At 38.3% G+C, this 21,378-nt stretch overlaps 1 protein-coding gene and 1 long non-coding RNA gene across 2 annotated transcripts in view; one reads left to right on the top strand and one right to left on the bottom strand.

Moving 5' to 3' along the window:
• On the top strand, window positions 1–18,617 carry LOC116723129 (uncharacterized). The gene is made up of 2 exons (XR_004339917.1): window positions 1–111; window positions 18,094–18,617. It is a non-coding gene; the product is annotated as an uncharacterized LOC116723129 (long non-coding RNA).
• The window catches only part of f5 (coagulation factor V), a 19,749-nt gene continuing 277 nt past the window's right edge, over window positions 1,907–21,378 (bottom strand). The window contains exons 2-25 of the mRNA XM_032567755.1: window positions 19,658–19,740; window positions 18,350–18,472; window positions 16,299–16,511; window positions 16,049–16,210; window positions 14,649–14,870; window positions 14,400–14,565; window positions 13,304–13,484; window positions 13,028–13,124; window positions 12,730–12,935; window positions 11,712–11,859; window positions 11,297–11,509; window positions 8,969–11,198; window positions 8,694–8,862; window positions 7,363–7,599; window positions 6,724–6,940; window positions 6,405–6,584; window positions 6,206–6,322; window positions 5,269–5,340; window positions 5,104–5,189; window positions 4,499–4,654; window positions 4,268–4,412; window positions 3,135–3,286; window positions 2,676–2,858; window positions 1,907–2,562 (exon numbers count right to left, since the gene is read on the bottom strand). Of these exons, the coding sequence (XP_032423646.1) occupies window positions 2,416–2,562; window positions 2,676–2,858; window positions 3,135–3,286; window positions 4,268–4,412; window positions 4,499–4,654; window positions 5,104–5,189; window positions 5,269–5,340; window positions 6,206–6,322; window positions 6,405–6,584; window positions 6,724–6,940; window positions 7,363–7,599; window positions 8,694–8,862; window positions 8,969–11,198; window positions 11,297–11,509; window positions 11,712–11,859; window positions 12,730–12,935; window positions 13,028–13,124; window positions 13,304–13,484; window positions 14,400–14,565; window positions 14,649–14,870; window positions 16,049–16,210; window positions 16,299–16,511; window positions 18,350–18,472; window positions 19,658–19,740 (5,905 nt within the window). The 3' untranslated portion in view covers window positions 1,907–2,415. The remainder of the gene's footprint in view (window positions 2,563–2,675; window positions 2,859–3,134; window positions 3,287–4,267; window positions 4,413–4,498; window positions 4,655–5,103; window positions 5,190–5,268; window positions 5,341–6,205; window positions 6,323–6,404; window positions 6,585–6,723; window positions 6,941–7,362; window positions 7,600–8,693; window positions 8,863–8,968; window positions 11,199–11,296; window positions 11,510–11,711; window positions 11,860–12,729; window positions 12,936–13,027; window positions 13,125–13,303; window positions 13,485–14,399; window positions 14,566–14,648; window positions 14,871–16,048; window positions 16,211–16,298; window positions 16,512–18,349; window positions 18,473–19,657; window positions 19,741–21,378) is intronic.

The raw sequence follows: 21,378 nt of genomic DNA on the forward strand, positions 1-21,378 counted from the left end.
GGGGGTTATTAAGGGATCAGGCGCTAATATCAAATATTATAACGTGCTATTATTATCCTAAGGCGCTATGCCAGGCGGGAAATAAAGGTAATACAGCCTTGGGAAAACGAAGTAAGTACACTGATTCCATCTAAGGGAAAAAATAGCAGCCATGTAAAAACATCCTAATTTGTTTTTTGTTGTTGTGTTTTTTGTTTTGTTTTGTTTTTTACTTGTTCTATGAAATGTAGACCAAAAATAATTCTGGGTTCTTTTAATACAACCAGGTTAGGTTATGAGTTTGATGGATGGTTTCACAATACAGTTTGTTAAATTAACTACTTTGACTAATGTTAAGATAGTAAATGAGTATGTTGAATGAGACTTAAATTTGTATGGGACTTGGGTTAAAATTAACGTTTTTTTTATATTCTATATAAAAAATATGAAAATGCAAAATAAATAGACAACATATTTTCTAATAACATTTCTACAGAAAACTGAAGTTTTACAACCTTGTTTATATGTCATGCGTAGCCGTTGTATATTAACTTTACGACCAATTTTCTGGTCACAGTTATTATTGAGCATAATAGTAGCTTAATAAAAGGTCAATTTTATGTCAACTAACATCAACAAAAACCCCTTAATTCACTTCTTTTGTCTCTTATTGTAGCAGAGACATGTCATAGTGCAGACAGTTTGTAGAAAACTGAACAAGTAAAAGACTGAATGCTATCAGCTAAGCTGACTTCGACTGTTTTGAAATATAAATACAAAAATGAGAATCTATTTGACGGTCTTAATTGCTAAGATTAGATAAAGTGGGTGGTTTCCTCAAACTAGTTGTTAGCCTTCCACCACGTTCTTCTATTTATTTCAAATTCACAGCAATTTGACATCTGCCAAATAAAGATAAGAGAATGATTATGACCTGACAGGACTTGAATTCAGAAAATAGAAGTAATTTACAGGATATAGAAAGCATAAAACTGTTTCCTCAGACAAACATCTCCTAAGTCTTGCTGTTTTTGCAGAGTTCGTGCCTTCATTATCTCTGAGCTTAATAATTGTGAGACAGGTTCATGTACCTGGCGGGGAGTTTTGGCCAAATCTGTGAGCAAAACCAAGCTTATGCTGCCATCTGCCGGCAGAACATCAAAGCTGACAAGACCAGCAACTAAAGACCAACTTCCGAACCAAACCTGAAAGGTTTAGACACTTCGAAGTCGAATAGTTTAAATCGAAGCTAGTCGAAGACTGAGGTGAAATGCTGGACGCACTTAAATCCAATGGACAGGCGTAAAAACTTTTCTGAGGCCACTACACATTTTACAAGCTAGTCACAATGTCTTCCGAGTTTGTTTTCATCCCTAATTTTTTTAATCAGTCAGTAGAAATACTACTGCTACTACTCAGAGGAGATTACTTGGTTGTTTCTTAAGATGCCACACGTGATGCGCTCCATGTTCAGGGCTTATTCGAGTCTCACTTTGATTAATCAGTGAGGTTGACACTAAATACACAAAGCCAGGAATCATATTTATTAAAACATAATAAATTACACATCTACTTACATATATACATTACTTCCATTCCATTTCCTATTGTATTTGTAAGCCTATATATATATATATATATATATATATATATATATATATATATATATATATATATATATATATATATATATATATATTGCAAACATACAAAAAAGTGATGTCTAATTTGTGTTATATCTCATGAGGGAAGATGACGTAACAGTTATACTGACATCTAGTGGTCAGGAGAGAGTTTGCTAATAACTTCCAGTCAAGTTTTCTAACGAGAAATGATATAGAAATTGGTTAAATAAAATGTAAATTCTAAAAATATCTTGAAAAAGTTGTGTCTGTTGTCATATGTTTGTATCAGATTTTTGCTTCTCTTTTTCTTTTTGTTTTTATTTGAAGAAGTTAGTTTGTGGATTATTTGTTTTTGCATTGTGGTCATCCAGTTGATCAGATCTATAAATGCTGAACTACTTTACCAAACAGTATACTTTTCTTCTGGTTACTTATTTTACAGGAAATACTTTAACATAGTGCTGAAAGATGTGCTGCACACATGTATATTACATTTACCCTGTTACATCTGGGAAGATTAACTTTTCTTTTTTTAACAAACTCTTTTCTTATTTCACTGCAACAAATACATTTCATATTAAATGCTGGATCCAGATGCAAATAAATATAAAAAACATTTCTTATTTTAAATCTTGTGATCTGAAGATGATGAACGACTCGGTGTTGGTATGAGATCTCAATAAATTACGTTAATGTTTGTGGCTGTAAAGGGACAAAACTGTAACATGTTCCAGGGTTGGTAATAATTCTGCATGTCTGCCTCTACATTCTAAACATTTATTTAGTGTTTCCCCGTGTTTTCACGAGCATGTCACTCAAAGTCGCAGCCGAGAAGCTCTAGTCTCATGGTGATGGAGTTCCACCATCGTTTGGGGACGACTCGGATAAAGCGAGTGAAGATGGGAGGATAGATGTAGTTCCTCGCGTGGCTGTTGTTGTTTGAGTTTCCGTCAAACATCTAGATGTGTGTATGAGAGAGAGAGAGAGAGAGAGAGAGAGAGAGAAAGTCTTTCAACATCAAGGAAAGCTTCAGTCCGAGAAAACATACCTGCGCTATTTTCATCGACTCACCTTTACAGTTACATCATCATCGTCCATGTAGTACGTCCAGTGTATCCCATTGTCACTGTACTGCAGGGCGTACTTGATGACATACATCTCCTTCATCATAGACTTGGCTCCCTGTGTTATGATGCCTGTGATCTTCTTAATGCGAGGCAGTTCCACCTGGAGCCACTGGTTCATGTCACTGTGCTGAGTAAAACATAGCACAAGGACATTGTGAAATATTTGACATATTTTCCATGGCATTACCCAATTTATGTCTACTCAGAATTAAAACAATTTTTATTGGAAGTTTTTTCATTTTGTCACATGACAACAAGTGATTTCAATGCATTTTATTGGGATTCTATATAAAAGACCAACATGCAGAAGTGCATAAGTGTGAAGTGTCAAAATCCATTACTAGTGATTAGATAAAATCAGATACAATTCCTCCAGGACTGAAATGTCTCCAGTGATTACTACCTTAGCTCTCCATGCGTTGATGGAACCATGCTTGTTGAGGCGACTGAGAGAGGCTTTCCAGTGTCCACTGAACCAGCTGGTTTCCTCAGAGCTGGCTGTGATGCGTCTGTCCTCTATCAGCCCGCTCTCCATCCCCAAAGGCACGGAGCAGCCTGAACATAGACAGGCATAATCTTTCAATGCTTTAGCCATTAGGTTAGCATGTAGCTGGTCGTGGAGTTCAAGGGGAGGTCAACTATTGATTATCTTTCCTTTTGAATTGCTCAAAGTAGCTTGCAGTGAATCATGCTTTTATGAAAAGTGCTGTGCATATATATTTCAAAAAAATGTATTGGTGTGTTGATCCTCAACAATCTTTATGAAATACACAACTTTAAGGAGCAAAGTAATGTGCTCCTTACTTTGTAAAAGCCCTGGAGCTACAGTAAAACCAAGGAGAGCTTCACCTACGGTCATAGTGATTTGATTGGAGCTTGTGTCCAACAATCTGGAATCAGTGTAACTAAACTGTAACTGCAGACCAGTGAAGCTAATGCTGTGTGATGATGAGCACCATTTTGTAATTAAAAGCAGAACCAACTTTTCTTCATATGTACCTGAACCCTAACATGCGTATCTCAGATATGATGTATCTACATCATCTAGTTGTGATATAAAACAATCAGGCATTACATTATGACTACTGAAAAGTAAAACAAGTAACACTTATCTTTTCATCATGGGACCTGCTCTGAGTGGCATAAAACAGGGAGCAAGTCATTGCTTTTTTTTTTTCGTCCACAAAAAACTAGACGCAGGAAAAATGAGCAAGTGTAGGTTTAACAAAGATCTGATTGTGATGGGTTGAATCCCTGATCACAGCATCTTCAACGTGACCCTCTTTGTTGGGTGTTCCTGTTCCTGGTCTACAGTTGTGGATGTCTTATCAAAAGTGGTCCAAGAAAAGAACAGTGGTCAATCGGGCGACAGGGCCTGTTTTGACATTGTAGATGTTGGAAGTGGTAAGCCACCAAAATAAGAAAAACATTTGGGTTCCTGAGTCCAGCTGTTGGAGATTACACCAAACACACAGCAAACCAAACTAGTATCTCTTTGACTTCCGTGCACATTAACTTGCTAAGCAAAAGTCTTACCGTCAAGCTCACAGCCGTAGAACTCCATGCGGATTGTTGCTGCGTTATTCCAGGTGATAGGGTGGAGCCTAATGAACCGTCCAATCAAAGGAGGAAAGAAGGTGTTTTTCTTTGTCTGAGAGGCTTCCTCGTTTCCTTGAAACGTCTGAGTACACCAGGACAAACACAGGGGCATAAGCAAGTGATCATGCGTGTGTTCATTCCGAAAGTGAATGATTCAAACTTCCCTACCTTCCAGAATTCCCTGCTGTCGCCTTTGTAAAAGATCCATTTGCGGCGGTCGTTGCTGTACGAGATGGAGAAATTTGTGGCATACTGGGACCGGAAGAACTGCCAGGCTCCTTGTGTGGCCACCTGGCTGATCACAACTGGCCGCTTGAAGTCCACCTTACAGCGGGGGTCCACAGGTGATAGATTAAGTATATTGAGTACTTTCTTTTTGTACTTAAAAGTCAGATATTCCTAGTTCCTGTTTGGAAAAGCAACAGGAATGCCCCCTGAACACTGGAAAAGCTGACCTACTGAGAAATCCAGATTTTTGTATCCAATATGGCAGCTTCCATAAGAATGTTTTTCTGACAGTTTTTATCTCACTAAACTAGCGAAAGCCAAAGTAAAATACATATCTTTGGATGTGTTCCTTTTGTGTTTAAATACAAAAAATAGCCTGAACAATATTGTTATTGGCTCGTATTGCTAATAGTAGTTAGCGCCAAGGTAAATCCCACCATTCAGAAAGTCTTCCCTGTCTAGTTCCAAGTTCTGACTACCAAAACAGACTGAATACAGCACAAACAGAACGAAAATGTATAGACTGAAAAATATAAAACTCTTACCTGAATCCAGTCGCCTTTCTTGTCTGTGCTCCATGCATTGTATTTACCCTGGTTATTTAGCCTGGCAAGATGGGGCGCCCAGTTTCCTTAATATGTGGACAGATATTTTTATTCATATTTTTAAAGTGGCTGGCTGGAGTAGAATATCAGGAGGAGTATGACTACCTCTTGAGTTGCTGGCTGTGATCTGGTCATTTTTCACGCTGCCCGACTCAAGACCCATAGGATGGTAGCAATCTTAAATATAAAAAAATATCATGGCTAAAATGCAACACATCAGTGTAAAGTGTAAGACAATTGGTTAAGGGAAAAAAAAGTTAGTCAACTCCAAAATGTGTTGCTGGATTGACTGTAATTAAAAGATGAACAATTTCTTTGCTAAATTTACAACTAACAAGCACCCTTGTCAAAAATTTGTGAAAAAAAACAGTTCACAATAAATTCGTCATTAAATTCAAAAGCATAATAACGCTTCTTTATTTTATTTTATTTTTATTTTTTTTAAAGAAATGTAGCTTTTAAATTTAAGCAAAACTCATATAAGGAATAATTGAGTTTAACAAAAGGAATCGATCAAAATTCAACAATTTATCAAAAGTGCATTTAAAGCTGCGGTCTGTAACTTTAAAAAAAGGATGGTTTTTACATATTTGATAAAACTGTCACTGTCATGACAGTGTAACATAACACAGATAATCTGTGAAAAATAGTTCCTATGCCTTCTCCCTATGGACCTGCTGTCATCTACACAAACACACAGCTCTGTCAGAAACAACCAATCGCTGCCAGGAGGAGGGTATTAGTGCTGTCTATCACCCTTGTGTATGAGCAGGTACAAATAAAAAAATTCTAAATATAACCCTTTTGCATTTTTCTATTTAAAAATATGGAATGTTTTAAATTCTATATTTAAAAATTTAAAAAATATACTTTGAATTTCAACTATTTTGATCTGTGAGTCAAAAATGTTGTGCGTATCTTTACCAGCAAGAGTAATAATTGTGTGGGTCACTCTACCCAAAATGTAAACTACTTGTAATTGCCAGTTTTTTAGGCTCAAAAAATAAATTTACAAAATAAGACTATGCAAAGCTGTATTCACCATTATCTAGAATCAGGAAGAGTGTCTGCATCCCCTTCTTTTGGTTTAGACCAACTTCGGTCTCCAGCTGCCACAGCCCAGGCTTGGATGGATACATCTCCAGAGTTGCAAAGCCCCCTGCAAAAATCCAGCAATGTGTTACAAACACCACATGGATGTTCTTTACATGAACAGGTAGAGGAGCTAATCTGTTTCTCACCAGGCAGCAGGGGAAACACAGCCTGCCTGTAGCGCTTGGTCTTAACGTCTTGGAACGTCTGCCCATGGAAGTAAACGCTGTGAACGTCTTTGGGAGAACCCATGTTGATCAGGTGCCACCGCACAAGCTGGTTGGTGTACATCCTCAGGCCCTTAAGACTATATATTATTCCATTGATGGCTACATAAAAAAAAAACAGACAAAGCAGACAATTGTTTCCTCCAGGCTCTAAAATATCTTTTAACCATCTTGTCATATTATCCGCTTCTGAAATGAATTGATATGGTTTGAACGCGACAAAAAGGTCATGGATTGTTACAGTGGAACTTGAGGTTCTCCATGTCGTAGTCATCCCAAACTCGTTTTCGGTACTTTCTTTGCATAACTTCCTGGTTTTTATTGTAGTACCAGCTCTGTGACTCATCGAAGGTCATGAAAAGCAGCACAAACTCCCTCGTGTTGAGTGGCTTGTTCTTCAGAGTTCCCTCTCGGCACACCAGCAAAGGGCCAATTAAACCGGAGTGAATGTCCTTCTCCTGCAAGAAATGTATTAGAAATACATTATTTATACAGTGTGTTGCGAAGTCTGCGTACCTCTTCAACTTTTCCTTATCTTTTGACGGTGCAACTATCCAGCCACAAACCACAATGTTTTCTATCGGAATTTTGCGAGTTAGAAATATTATTGACTCGAATAATATCATAACATTGTTTTCCAAATGAAAATTTGATGAGTGCTCCATGGCACACACGTCGACACATCGCCACAATTGATCTGTTTTAGGCCTAAGAGTTTTGTCAGCAAACATTAGAGAAGCAAGAAACACAGCAGACAGGTCGGGAAAAGCTATGAAGGGGTTTAAATCAGGCAAGAAGCTCTGCTTGTTTATCACTGGGTATGTAGGAGACATGACAAAACTGAGGAAGAAGGTTCCTCTGGTAAACTGTAACTACTTACGGGATTAACACCAGAGTAGTACGCCCAAGTCCGACACTCAGACTCTTCCGGAGCTGGCCCAACCATAGGACTGATTTTCCATATGTATGTGTAGGTGGTGTTGGGTTGAACTTCGTTGTCATATTTAAACCAGTGCTTGGAGCCGTCCTCGTAGGACAGACCCTCAAACTGCTTTGTATAGAAAACCCCATTGGGGTGTAGGGAGTATGGACGGTTGGCGTTGTTTTTGAACACAATCTATAAAACAAGAGACAATGATTGATTCTATGGCAGAAAGGTCACAATCCAACACAGTTATTGTATGTTTGTTTACTCAGTTACAGCAAAAAGACAGTTTTCTTTGCTTAGCTATTAGTACAATGGACCCCCACTTCTTTTTTTCGGTGGAACGTAATTTCAAATTATGCGTATAAAATTCACCTATTCAGTTTTCTCTTAGAGCATAGCTAAAATATTTGACAGAAAATGCTGCTTGGGAAGTTGAAATACTGAGGTGCAATGCTAAATGTCACGCCATTCGCTGATGTTTGCAAAGCAGGTAATCCAGGTGTAAACACCCCCCCCCCTTTCACTTTCGTTAATGGGGATTGACTGCAACGCCAAGAGTAGCGATAAGGATGATTGCAGACGTTACCTTCTGCACTGTGCTCATTAATAAATATCTTTTTTGTGTGTGCTTGAACTATTAAAATAAGCTATTATAAGCATTTTTAGAGGAAGTATAAAGTCCTGAAGGTAAATTTTGGATGCCAATGGTAACCCTGTGCTCCAGCATCCCAAAACATATCTTTTCTCTGCAAAGTAATAAAACATTTATTTGTCAAAATAATATTTTATCTTCACTTCTGGTTTGCATTGTGAATTGGTTGTTCTGAAGGCTTAACCAATGGATGTTCTTAGTTTAGTCTTAAGGTAATATTAATTAGCTTAGGACTTTGAACTATGTAACTCTACTTCTGCTTCCTACCTTTTCCAAAGGAGCAGGAACAGGACAGTGGATATCCTCACACTATGTCAACTTTTGAACTGCTACTAAACACTGTTTCATAAACACTGTGAAAACAAAATCTGTAGTAGAATATACTGTAACTCTTAATATTAAACAACTAATTTCCAACAAAGGACTTTTGCAAAGCATTGTCCTGTTTGATAATAAAATTGTTTTGATCTGAAAACTTGAAGGGTGACACTCTACACGTCGCTTACTTTTAGTCTTAATGCCTTGTGCGGTCAGTTTATTATCTCCAAATTTGAATCATGCATGTATATAAGTGAAAAAACAGTCAAATGAAGAATAAAATTCAAAATCCCTCTTAGAGCAGCTAACTTACCATGATGCTTTGTCCAACCTCGGCTTTGATAACAGGCCCAAGGATGCCTAGATGCTCATCCATCTCCCCGCGGAGATCAGGAGTGCTGAAGCTCGCATCCAGGTAACCTCGGAAAACAACTTTGGTGAATTTGGTCTCTAGCATGTTTTGCTGCGACTTATCGTGTCTCCTGTGGTAATAAAACAAACATCACATGAACTAAGTACTTTTTTTGTGTATTTAAATCTTCCCCTTCCCAAAATATGTCTCCTCCATGTTCTTATTTGTGAGCTTACCTCTGTCCGTAACCAGCATAGTCCCATTCAACTTCTTCTGCAGCAATAAAGTATGTCTTGACATCAGGACCTGATAACTTTAAGTAATATTTAGTAGTTTCATCCAGGTTGAGATTCTTAATGTCCTCATGGCTGCTGTAGGGGTCTTTGTACGACACATATTCATACTCATTTTGTGTCACATCTTGTTCATTCATATCAGTTTTCTCTGGTTCATCTCCAGGGGCATACAGCTGATAGTCACTGAAATCAGGTCGGGGCAAAGCAATAACTATGGGGAAGTTAATCAACTCCTCCTCCTTGGTGACAAGCTGTTTTGCATTGGGCCTTGCCCCACGGGGGGTGAACTCTGGGCTAAATCCTCGTGGGGAAAAGGGTGAGCCACTCCTGGCCTGAGGCTTGTAGACCTTCCTTCTCCTTGTTTTCATGGCTTCACCTTTCTTGGGTATTTGTCTGAGGTTCACTTTTTTGTACTTTTTGGGAGGTGGAGTTGTTCGTAGTGCTTCGTTCTCAAAGTATTTTTTCATGTGATCAGGAATCTCCCCAGGTACCATGGAGTGAGTTCCATCATAAGTCCAGTTGTGGCCTTCTGGGCTCAAGGAGACAGTTTTGATTGCCTCTGATTTGTTTTCTTTAACATAGATAAAAATTTCCTCACTACTTTCTGAAGAACCAAACTCCTCAGAACTGAGCAGCTTCACAGAACCACCAGAGAGAGAATGGTTGGATGAACCTCTAGTCTCGTTAGAGAAACTTTCCATTGAAGAAGTATTGGACAACTCCCCAGGAAGAAGTCCTTTCTCGGAGCTCCTCCCCACTGAACTTGATTTGGAGATGTTCACTGTACCGTTTTGTGATAGCTTATCTACATTTAAAAGATGTGTTGCATTCCCAAGGCTGGAATTGGCAGAAACACTCACACCTTCAGTAGCATTCATTTGTAGTCCAAGCTCTTGCTGCAAAGTCATGTTTGAAGAGTTTCCCTCATTGTTTCCTGCGGTCTCCACCAACTCAAGGCTGGTGAGGTTATCTTTGACCAGGCTGCTGTTGTCAACTTTCTTGACATCAAGTCCTAAAAGGGACAGTGATTGGTTTAATCCAATGGCTGGCACATCAGTTGACGTGTTATGGTCATCCTCAACTGTTGAAGTCTGTTGAAACCAGAGACTGCTGATTGGGTCGATGTCGGTGTCAGTTGCGTGCCCGCTGTAAAGGAACACATCGCCCCGAGTGATTTGCACTTCATTCTCATTGGGAAAGAGTATGTCCATAGAGGTGTTACTACTGCCAGATGGATTTGATTCTGTTCTTTTATCTTTGGTATTTGTTGTTAATGTTGCAGTAATTTCAGTAGTGTCTTGTGATTGTACTGGCATGGTCTGATTGGTGGACTCTTGTTTCCCTGTGAGTTGACTGGCCGTCTGTAGTGCTCCCATAGTGATAGAGGTGGGTAGTTTGGATGAAGTGGAAAGGTTCACACTGTCTGAAGAGGCATTTCCATGAACTGTTGAACTTGTAGCATTGAAAAGCGTTGAACCTGTACCATTGAGAACTGTTGAGTTCATTGTCCCAGCAACTGTAACACTAGCATTATTTGGACTGACTGCAACTACAGCAACAGTCCTGTTGGTGGTTGCTGTGCTTTGATTGCTCAGTGAATCACTGTCGTTGTTGAGAACAGTTGTGTCATTGTCAAGGAATGACTGAGTCCTATTCTTCTGTACAGCGGTTGCATGTTTACTAATGCTGCTGTTGTGCAAATTATGTTCTGTAATATTTTGGTTGTCTACATATTTCAACTGAGTATCATTCATTGCAGTCTGATTTGAAAAGAACTCAGTTTTATTCTTTGTGTCCTTTACATTAGGACTAGCATCGCCGACCATAGGAGCAACATCAATATCATCATAGTCAAATAAACTCAAGTCCAGTATCTCCACATCTGAGTTAGTGGACTGGTTCCTCAGCGACCGTAGACCTAACTCGTCCGCAAACATGTCCGTGTACATATCGACCTCCACTGGTTCTATGGGTACAGACTTTGATTTCTCCTTTTCTTTTTTGACATCTTCAAAAGTTGGGGGCTTCCACTGAGTAAATTCATCAACTCGATTCATGTCATTCTCCTCATACTCATATTGGAGGTCGCGGTAGCACTCAACATCTTGAAACTTCACACGCATTCCCTTTGTTGTTTGATGAGTATTCAATGATGCCAAAAGCCAGAAACCTGTTGTGAGGCAAATACACATACAAATGTTCGGCAAACAAGTTTTCCAGGTAAAACAAAGGGATAAAAAAAGTGACTTTGTAGTTGGCTGTTGTCACCTATGTTGTCCATGGTTATCTTGATGGTCTCTCCAGTCATTGGATAGAGGCTGAGAATGTCTTCAGTTCTGTGATTCAGCTCAAACGAATGGCCATAGAAAGTAGCTGTCTGAATGTAGTCCTGTGCTCCAATGCTGGACACATGCCAAGTTGGAACCTCACCATAGCAGAAGCCCAAATCAGGGCCACTTTCAAACACATATCCATTTATTGCTGTAAGTTGAAAGAAGATGGGCATTAGTTGTCTGAGAAACAGCTGGAAGAAATACACAAGAAGTCCCTACAATTAAAGAGTACATGTTAGTACAGATAAATATTACATTGGGCTAAAAGGATGATGACTTTATTTCCTTTTCATCATTACTGTTATTGAGACCGGTGCTGTTAACTGTATTGTGGTAGCAGTAAGACTCACTGTGCATGACATTGGACTTATAAAAGTCTGGGTCGGCTTTGTTGACTTTGGATTGATCATAACAACGGCGAATGTTTTCGTCCAGATACCAGCTCTTGTTCTCATCAAACACTGAAAACACAGCATGCTGTTCCTTGTCCGCTCTCAGCTGCAAAAACAAAGGACATTTTTTTTTCAATTACTTCTTAGCTCATCTTTGATGAACAAAGATGAGATAAGATAGATAGATAGATAGATAGATAGATAGATAGATAGATAGATAGATAGATTGATAGATAGATAGATAGATAGATAGATAGATAGATAGATAGATAGATAGATAGATAGATAGATAGATAGATAGATAGATAGATAGATAGATAGATAGATAGATAGATAGATAGATAGATAGATAGATAGATAGATAGATAGATAGATAGATGCGGATTGTTTTTTTTTTTCTGTTGCGTCTTAAGTTGAATATGTTAAAGGTCTTTTCTTCTGCACATCTTCCTTTAGATGACATAACTCTGTGGAGAAGGATTCTTCAGTTGAAAAATCCAGTTGAAGCAAAATTTTGATGATGATCCAGCTGCACCTGGACTCGGATTGTAACAATTAGTTCCTTAAAGCTTCTGTTGTAATTTGGAGCTAGATAAATAAACCAAACAGGAAATTGCATAACCTGACCAAAGTTATTATAGTTAACTAAAGCTAACAGCAATAATTGAATACATTTTTTGAAAATGGTATCTTCTGTTGGGTATTCATTACCCAATGGATGCATACATATAACACTTTGACCTTTTTGAATTGTGCACCTAAAAATTAACAAAAATACAAAACACTAAACCTACTGCTATAACCTAATAAAAACTAAACTAAAAATTAAACAATATTTAACTAATAATGACTAATAAAAAGTAGCCAACACACTCCAAAAAATTAATTAAAGCTAAGTTAGACAAACAAAAAGTCACATCCACATAAATCTAAACTATAATGAAAAACCCACAACGATCATAACCCTGGTCCTGACCTGTACATTCCTGACATCTAGGGATTGACTCTTGCAGATGAGCATGGGTCCTATCAGGCCCGACGCAATGTCCCGCTGCGTGTCCACGGCGCTGTGATACATCCGCGTCAGACATCGGGAATCTCCATCCAGAGGCTCGTTCTCCTCCAGAACCTTCCACACGTAGGTGTGCGTTTCACCTGGCCGAATGCCATGGGTCTGGTTTCCTGGTTGATTATGTCGCAAGCAACTTCGTCATTTCACGTATTTAAAATTTGTTATGTTTTGTTTGATGTCTTATCTGGGGAATAATTCATACCTCCTTCTGGATAGTTGACTCCCTCCTCTGACTTTTCTACAGTCAGGCCGTGCGGGTAGATACTGTAAGGCCTCGAGGCCAAATTCTTAAAAACAATCTGGGAAAGACGAAGAAAGTGCATGAAGCCATAATCTAATCTGCAAAAAATGATCACACAGTTCCTGCAATTCTGTTTAATATTGTACCAGCACCAAATTTAGGAATATAAGTATTTGGCGTTTATCTTTATATGCCTGTTTCCTAAGTTTAAGGTTTTCCGTTTTATTATAGTCTTACTGTGATGATGTCTCGGATTTGCGCTCGGATCACTGGACCCAAGATGCCCAGCTCATTCTTCCTGTGCTCATTTTCCACCTTTTCAGTGAATGATTCATTTTTGTACAGAGTGTACACAGCCTTCTTGTACTTTGCTCCAATACGGCGTGCCGACTGTGTCAGGTACTGGAGCTTGAAGTCTCTAAACAGAGAGAAAACTCATGTTTAGTGCAGCTCTGAGATAGCGTGTTTTCATTTTTCATGTCTTTGTGGGGAATGATAACTGACCCCATTTATCCTCCTAGAATAACACCAAGTCAACTTGAATTTAAATCATAGGCTAGATTTAAACCAGATTGAAATCCTGGGACATGACTTTAAGGGGGCAGTATTAGGTGTTTTCCAGCCACATAATATCATTTTAGAACAAAATCAAGTAACTATGTTAACTTCAGTTGTGATAAAAAATAATATATATCAAATATGACTTAAATAAATCTTCATAATTTAATGCCTTGAAATTGGGCTTCTGTCTCTTTAAAAAAACTGCTGCTCTTTCTGAAAGACTGCCTTCAGCAAGTCTTCACAACATGACTCCTCTATTAACCCTTTAAGAATGTTTTACCAGCGTTATACTGAGAAGTAGCTCCTATAATGAGCTCAGCAGATGCGCAGTTCCATCAGGTGTTTGCTAATTGCTGCTGGCTAGTCTGAAGGAGCTGAGAGGGGGAGTTGCGGGGGAAGGCTGCTCTGTGAGGCAGAAGCTCAGAAGCTTGGAAACTGCAGCTGCGTCTCGATGGCGGCGCTCGGTCTGCCCATGTGTTTTGCACAGCTGAATGGTTGCCACATTGAAGGATTCTCAAACATGCATGAAAGAATGAAGGCAGCACCACAGGTATGTTTTTGATAACATTAGAACATATGCAAAGCTCAAAAAAGTTGATTTTGCATAATACTGCCCCTTTAAATACACCAGTGATGCTCAAAAGTCTTCCAATGTTGTGAAATTAGTGAAGTTTTATTTAAATCCCGATGCACTGATGTTAAAGTCCCATTGTCGGCCATAATAGTCAAAAGCAGCTGTTGGCAATCTATACGTCAAAATAAAGTTGCTCACTGATCAATGTGTTTGTTGCTGTCCTTTGAATAGTCCCAGACTATTTCTTCCGCAGCAATATAATATTTCCATTCCTTGCTTTGTCGTTGCTGTGAGATTGTCATCCTTCTCACGGGTTCCTTAAACTCTTCACACGTCCTCACGTCCACGAAGCCGTGCATGCCAGCTGCAGACCGATCAGACACATTCAAGTTGTTCCGGCGGGAAAGAAAATGGCGACTGTTGGTTTAAATGTTCAGGTCCACCCACCTTCCATGTGCTTGGTGGTGAAGGAGGAGAGCAGCCAGCGGCCTGCGTAGGCAGAAACCAGGCTGGCGCTGGCGGAGGAGCCGCTGATCAGCCCCACTGACGACACTTTGTGGCCGCTGTGCGTCAGGACCTGGCCGTTCATGTGAACTGAGAAGACCTCGGGTTCTGAGCTCATGCCCACCAGGTGAAGGCTCACAGGGGCGTGGGCACATATACTTACAGCTTGGAGCAGAAATATATATATTTTTTTATTAGAATTGAGGCAATAAAAGGCATTTTTCACTCATTGAACAACAGATTGTGGCAGTTATTCTAAATTTCATAAATATGACATTTTTATTTCATATTTAATCAACATTACACTACGGTATATTCGTCTTTGCATTATGTCGTGAAAAAAATCGAGCACCTCTGCGTTCACCCAGTGCTAATCAGAAACAACCAATCAGAGCTAGAAGGCAGATCTTAGTGCTGTCAATCACCCTCGCTCATCCCGCCCTCTACTTCACTCTACTACAGCTTTGTTCCTAATAGCCTGCTAGCTAATATAGCCACCAATAACTGCAGATAAATGGTTTTCCTGTAATGTGAGTTGTTTCTCCACCATTAACACATACAGCAGCAAGTATATCAACTGATTGACAGCACTAAGATCCTCCTCCTTGCTCTGATGGGTTGTTTTTGATCGGGAGCGGAGTGTTTCTTCAAACGATAGTAGTAGCACAGGGAGGTGATCAATTTTTTTCACAAATGATCTGTCTCATAATATACTGTCGGGACATGCTTAAGCTTTTTTTTTTTTTTTTTTTTTTTTAAGTTTGGTGCTTTATAGTAAATAACGCTCAGCTACTGCCTTTTTAAGCTAACACTTTAGCATACTTTGTCTACCAGCTAAGTCAGGCTGCCACAGAAGGGCATTAGTGTCTCAAGTCAGGGATGATTAAAAACTCTATACAGGTGCTCTATACTAGAGCTGTACAGGTAAATACAGGACCAGCATCGCCAATACCGACACTTTTTATTATTTCAGTTTGATATATTGACATATGTTTCTGTGATTTTTCCTTTGAATTATTCTGTTAAAACATAGGATAGAATTTGGACAACATTTATAAGTGCCTATCAAAATTCTTTAAGAACATATTGACATGATAAAAAGAAACAATAGTAAAACAAAGTGCAAAAAATAATTTAAAAAAAATCTGTTTTGAGGTAGAGCTGCACAAAAATCAAATACAATTTCAAGAGGGAATTTGAAACTAATGTATCAGTCTTAGTTGCTTTGTTAGTATCAATCAGATATTGATACCGACTTCAACATTTTGGATCAGTTCTTAATATATAGCAAATATAAGTACACCCTCAACTCAAAAGCTGCAATAATGACCCAATACACTGACCAGGCAAGGATCCCCGAGTGTATCCGTTGATGGTGTATTTGACGTGGTCATCTGAAGAGTGTCCACTTGGAGTGTACAAACTTTCTTTCTCGTCAAAGACCCCAAAGAGAAACACAAACTCCTTGTGGAGGCCGGTCTGCTGTCCCGATTCGTCCAAGGTGCCTTTAATCAGAAGGAAGACCAAAGAGGCACGAAATCCAGTCTTTAATTCTCATAAAAGCGAACAAAGTTATCAACACACAACACTGACCAGCCTTGCAGATGAGCAAAGCGCCGATGAGGCCAGAGTTGTAGTCCTGCACCACGTTTTGGTGGGAGATGTAGGTGTAGGTGAGACAGTCGGGATCATCGGGCAGCGGGGAAACCTCTGGCGTCACCTCCCAGGTGTAAACATGTTCACCATTGGGCTGCACGATGTCGTCCTCTTTTTCCTTCTGTGACGTGTTGTCAAAGTAGTTGGCTCCTGTGGAAAAAAATAAGAACCTTTTCTTTCACTTACATGCTAATTTCTACGTTGAAGCTAGCTTTAGAGCTGGCTTAGCTAGTTTAGAGTAAAGGTGAGGATTTCAAACCAAATTTCAAACAAGAGCCCTCTCTTGTTGGGGCAAGAGAGGGCCCAACAAGAGAGGGCTCTTGTTGGGCCCTCTCTTGGCCCAAACAAGAGAGGGCCATGTTTGGAGGACTAATTTCAAATCATTAAACTTCACCTCAACCTGAACAGTTAGAAACTTTCCACGGCTGGGTTTGGATAAAACAAGCTAACGTCAAACTTCTGAATTACCCCTTATCTCAAAACACACTGTTCTGCTGAAGTAGCTACAGAATAGTTTTTTGTTGACATAAATCCTGCCCGACATTTTGTAGATTAAGACCATGAACTGGATTTAAATACCATATTAATATCTGCCAGTGAAACTACTATTTATTTTATTTTTTACCAATACTAAGAAAGGATTTGCTTGAAAGAAGCTTCTATGTTTTACATAGACGTTAGTTTAGTTTTATTCCAAGTGTACAAAGACATTTGCACCAGAAACAAATCAAAAATACTTGGTCAGATTTTGTGTTTTTTGCCATATTTTTTTTAACATGACAAAAACCTGGAATGTTAGAATTTTGACTACCATGGTATAAATATTTGCTCCTGTACAACATTGACCAAGTGTAGATCAGAGAAAATCTACAGTAAATTCAAACTTGTCAACCCAGCAGAGCCTGTTTTCTAAAATCCTTGCAACTGTGTGTCATATCCTGCTCGGAAAAAAGAACGGTTATGAGCAGGATGTTTATGTCAATGATGAGAGGATGAAAAGTCTTTATCCTTAACCTAAATGGTTAGCAGTTAGATGAATAACATCCCTGTGGTGTGCAAACGCGTCAGTAGATTATTGACCAACTCTTAAATTCCTTAAAACGAATGTAGAGGAAATAAACTCCTTCCTGTAAACATTTCTTTAATTAACATTTCCTCTTTGGATTCAGCTTAATCACAGAGGAATTAATTTGAAATTAAGCAGCATCTGTATTTTTTAATCTTCTAAAATACACTATTTGTCTCAGCTGTTTTCCATGCATAAGAACACACACTGCAAAAACACAAAATCTCATTTCTACTGTAAACATCTTAGTAGACTTGAAATAAAACAAAAATAACTTACAAGTAATTTTTGCTTAAGTCAACAATTCCTTAATATTGATGAAAAATATTAGTTCTATTTGCACATGATGTCACTTAATAACCTACCAATTATGAAATAATTGTGTGAAGTGAAATAATAATCAAGTGAAATTAATAACATGTCATGTTATTTCACTTTTATTGTCCAAGCAAAGCAACATACTGTATTTTTACTGTGTAAGTAAAATAATCTGCCTCTTAAACAAGTCCTTTTTCCATCAATATTAAGGAATTATTGACTTATAACAATCTCCTATATCTTGCTGAAAAGTTTCTTGTAAGTTAGTTTTGTCTTATTTCCAGTGGACTAAGATATTTGCACTATAACCACAAACACTTGGTAATATTTTGTGTTTCTGCATTGCAGACAGTGATTTCCAAAGGCTTCAGGTCGTCTTCCTGTTGGACTTCAGAACCGTCTGCCTTGATAACCTGCCTGTCCTGGTTAATATGTTAGAAGAAGACAAACAGTTTTGTTTGCTGTATTGGCCAACGCTGCGTGAGTGATGAAGGGTCTAACATCAGGGACGCCAGGAGCGACCCCAATCCGGTGTGTGGCGTTCAGGGTTGGCCCCGCCAGTTGGGAGACCACCTCTGTGTGTCTTGGTTAATGCCCAACTCACCCTCCGACTGCTTCCCGTAAGCCACTCCGTGTGGGTGGATGCTGTACGCGCCGTAAGCCATGTTTCTGAACGTGACGACAATCGTCTCCCCCTCCTTGGCCCTCAGCGTGGGTCCCAGCAGACCTGCAGAGAGAGGCACAGGATCGAGTTTCTTTATTTGGATTTGTGTGCGAGCAGTTCTGGGATTTTGCGCAATGTGAAAACACATTGGGGGCAAGTTTGGTACCCCTCTCGCGTTTTCTGGGTAATTATTAAATATTTGACTGTGGTGGAACAGCGTAAAAGTGAGTTCTGTATTTTATTTTTTCATTATCATAGACCAGGACTCTGCAAGCTTTACAATCCAGAGAGCTTTTTTTTTGTCCTCAGTTCATCAACAAAAAACAGATTAGACACATTTTCTATAATAACAAAATATTTTTTAAAAGGTAAGCCTGCAGAATGTCATTTTATTAAAAAGAAAAAAATTTATACACATTTTTGAAAATGTCACCATGTTGTGACAGTTTAATCTGCGAAATAATCTGTGAAAAGATCGATCTTCTTCACCTCCTCCCTGAGTTACTATTGCTGTCTGAGGTAATACACCGTTCCCAGTCCAAATCAACCAATCAGAGCCAGGAGGCGGGCCTTAATGCTGTCAGTCAATCTCATGAATGTGCTGCTAAATGTGCTGATGGTGGAGAAACAACTCACCGTTACAGGAAAACTGTTTATCCGCCATCATCAGTGGCTATTCCAGCTAGGTCTAACATTTGAGAGCGGCACTCACACGGCCATGATTGTCAACACTAAGACCCACCTCCTTACTCTGATTAGTTGTTGCTAGTTAGAACTGGGCGAAGGCAGAGAAGCTGTCCTTTTTTCTTTATCTTTTTTACAGATTATCTGCACCATGTCATACTGTCACATCATAGTGACACTTTCAACAAATATTTTATATATATATATATACTGTACATATATATAATATAAAAGTCACACACTGCAGCTTTAATAATTGAAAAAATTATCTTTATGCTTGTTTTTGAAAATGTTCCCTGTCTGATCTAAAAAAGATTGGATGATCTAAAACATTTAAGTTTGACCAAAAAATATATATATATATCTATTTTTAAATAGATATTTATTCCCAGCCTTGTACCAGACGCTCATAGGAGTACTAGGAAGATTCGAGGCCCTCCCTCTAAGGAAAATTGTTTTAAAAAATGTATATATATATTTCTGCTGTGGGAATCGACTTTTGAGACAGAGTTTCTACATGATCAAAGCCAGGCCATTCGCTTGTTTACCTCCAACCGCACTCACCTAACCAGGGCGGATGAGTCTTTGCCTGGCTGAAGTTTTCGTCATACTCCCGAAAAACCACTTTCTTGTAGGTGGGATCCTGCCTGAGTAATGGTGGGAAAATACAAAACATCAATCAGCAGGCCAGCAGGAAGGGAATCTCCACGTCTAGTCATGGTGAAAAACAAACAACTCCTCGTCAAAGGTAAAGGAAATGAGTTATTATTTAGATGTGTGGTCAACACAGCCTGTGACCATATGCAAAATTACTGTTCTCACAAATAAAGCATGTGTGTGATTTGATGAAACAGTCAGCGGCCTGCAGAATCACTTTTAGCTGACATGTTACAGATTGTATGTGGATTTTGATCAAACATCTCCACTTTTTCTGAAGCAATGTTGTTCAGGAAGTCACACCACTTGGGCAAATTCAACTTTGCAGATGTAGGTTGTGTTTCTGTGCGTTCCTTTTTTTTTTATTTAAATAACAACTTTCCTCTCCCAATCATTTGAAATATTCAATACTTGTCTAATATACTATCCTGAACATCAACATCACCCATGGTACGTTTGACATGTATATTCTATGACAGTGGTGTTATAGTTTGACAGTAAAAATCCAGCAAGTAGGTATCATTGGGTCTACAACACTTATGTACCTAGCACTTATTTAGCACAATAAGTGCATTTAGCACTTATGTACCAAATTATTACCTGGTAATAAATTTGGTCATTACCAAATTACCACAATTTAATTAGAGGTCAGTTCCTCATGTATCACTACACATTGTGCTAACAGGAATTTACACTTATATTGGTAATTTCATGGCAATACCATCTTATTACACAGCTGAAGTTTGAAGTACTTTCTGAAACTAACTTTTTGCATACATCATTATATTGTACAGTACATCTGATTTTCAATATGTATAATGTATTATCTTCCTCTCCCATTTGTGCTTTAATGCCTTGAAATTACCAAATGATTTGCAAAACTGCAGAAATGTAAACACACTACTTTATTTTTCTCTTTGCTCCTGGATCTGTTTGATACAAAATAATTTTATTTTTTTTATCAAAACTTAGATGGTAACTGATAGGTTTGTGTAATACAATGGTGTATTAGGGCCAAAAATAGGGAAAACAAATAGGAGTAAAATTCAGCCAAAAAATTCTGAAATTTTGGCAGCAGTCTCAAAAATCCTCAGGAAAAGAACAACATTTTTAATTGTGAAATGTTGACAATTTTTTATATAAAAAAACTCAGAAATTTTGATGGTAAACATTTTGGACATTTCTGTCTTCCAAAAGAAAAAAAAGAGTTTCAAAGCAGTAAAAAAAAAATTTTGACTTGAAATTTCCAAATTTCTTCTAGAAAATTTTTCATTTTTGTCTAGAAAAATTTGTCACTTTTCAAACTCAGAAATTTTTTTTTTTCTTGAAAATTGTGGATATTTTTCAGAGAAAATTTACTCCTCTCTTTTTTTTCTACCTACAGTAGCCATAAAACGCTGTCACAATGTAAAGTTTGTTCCAAAAGAACAAAGACAAAAATGATTAAGACTGCTGAAAGAAAAGACGACAAATTGAGCTGTTTCAGTAAAAAACGAAATAAACAGTTTATAGTCAATATAAACTATATTAACGGTTTTGTTAAGATTACACACTTAACACACAACTATTATCCAGACAAACAAGCAGAGAAACACCATTCTTGCAGTTTCAGTTACATTTCTAGCCAA

Source organism: Xiphophorus hellerii, chromosome 7 (assembly GCF_003331165.1).
Source record: "Xiphophorus hellerii strain 12219 chromosome 7, Xiphophorus_hellerii-4.1, whole genome shotgun sequence".
In the NCBI taxonomy this organism is placed as follows: Eukaryota; Metazoa; Chordata; class Actinopteri; order Cyprinodontiformes; family Poeciliidae; genus Xiphophorus; species Xiphophorus hellerii.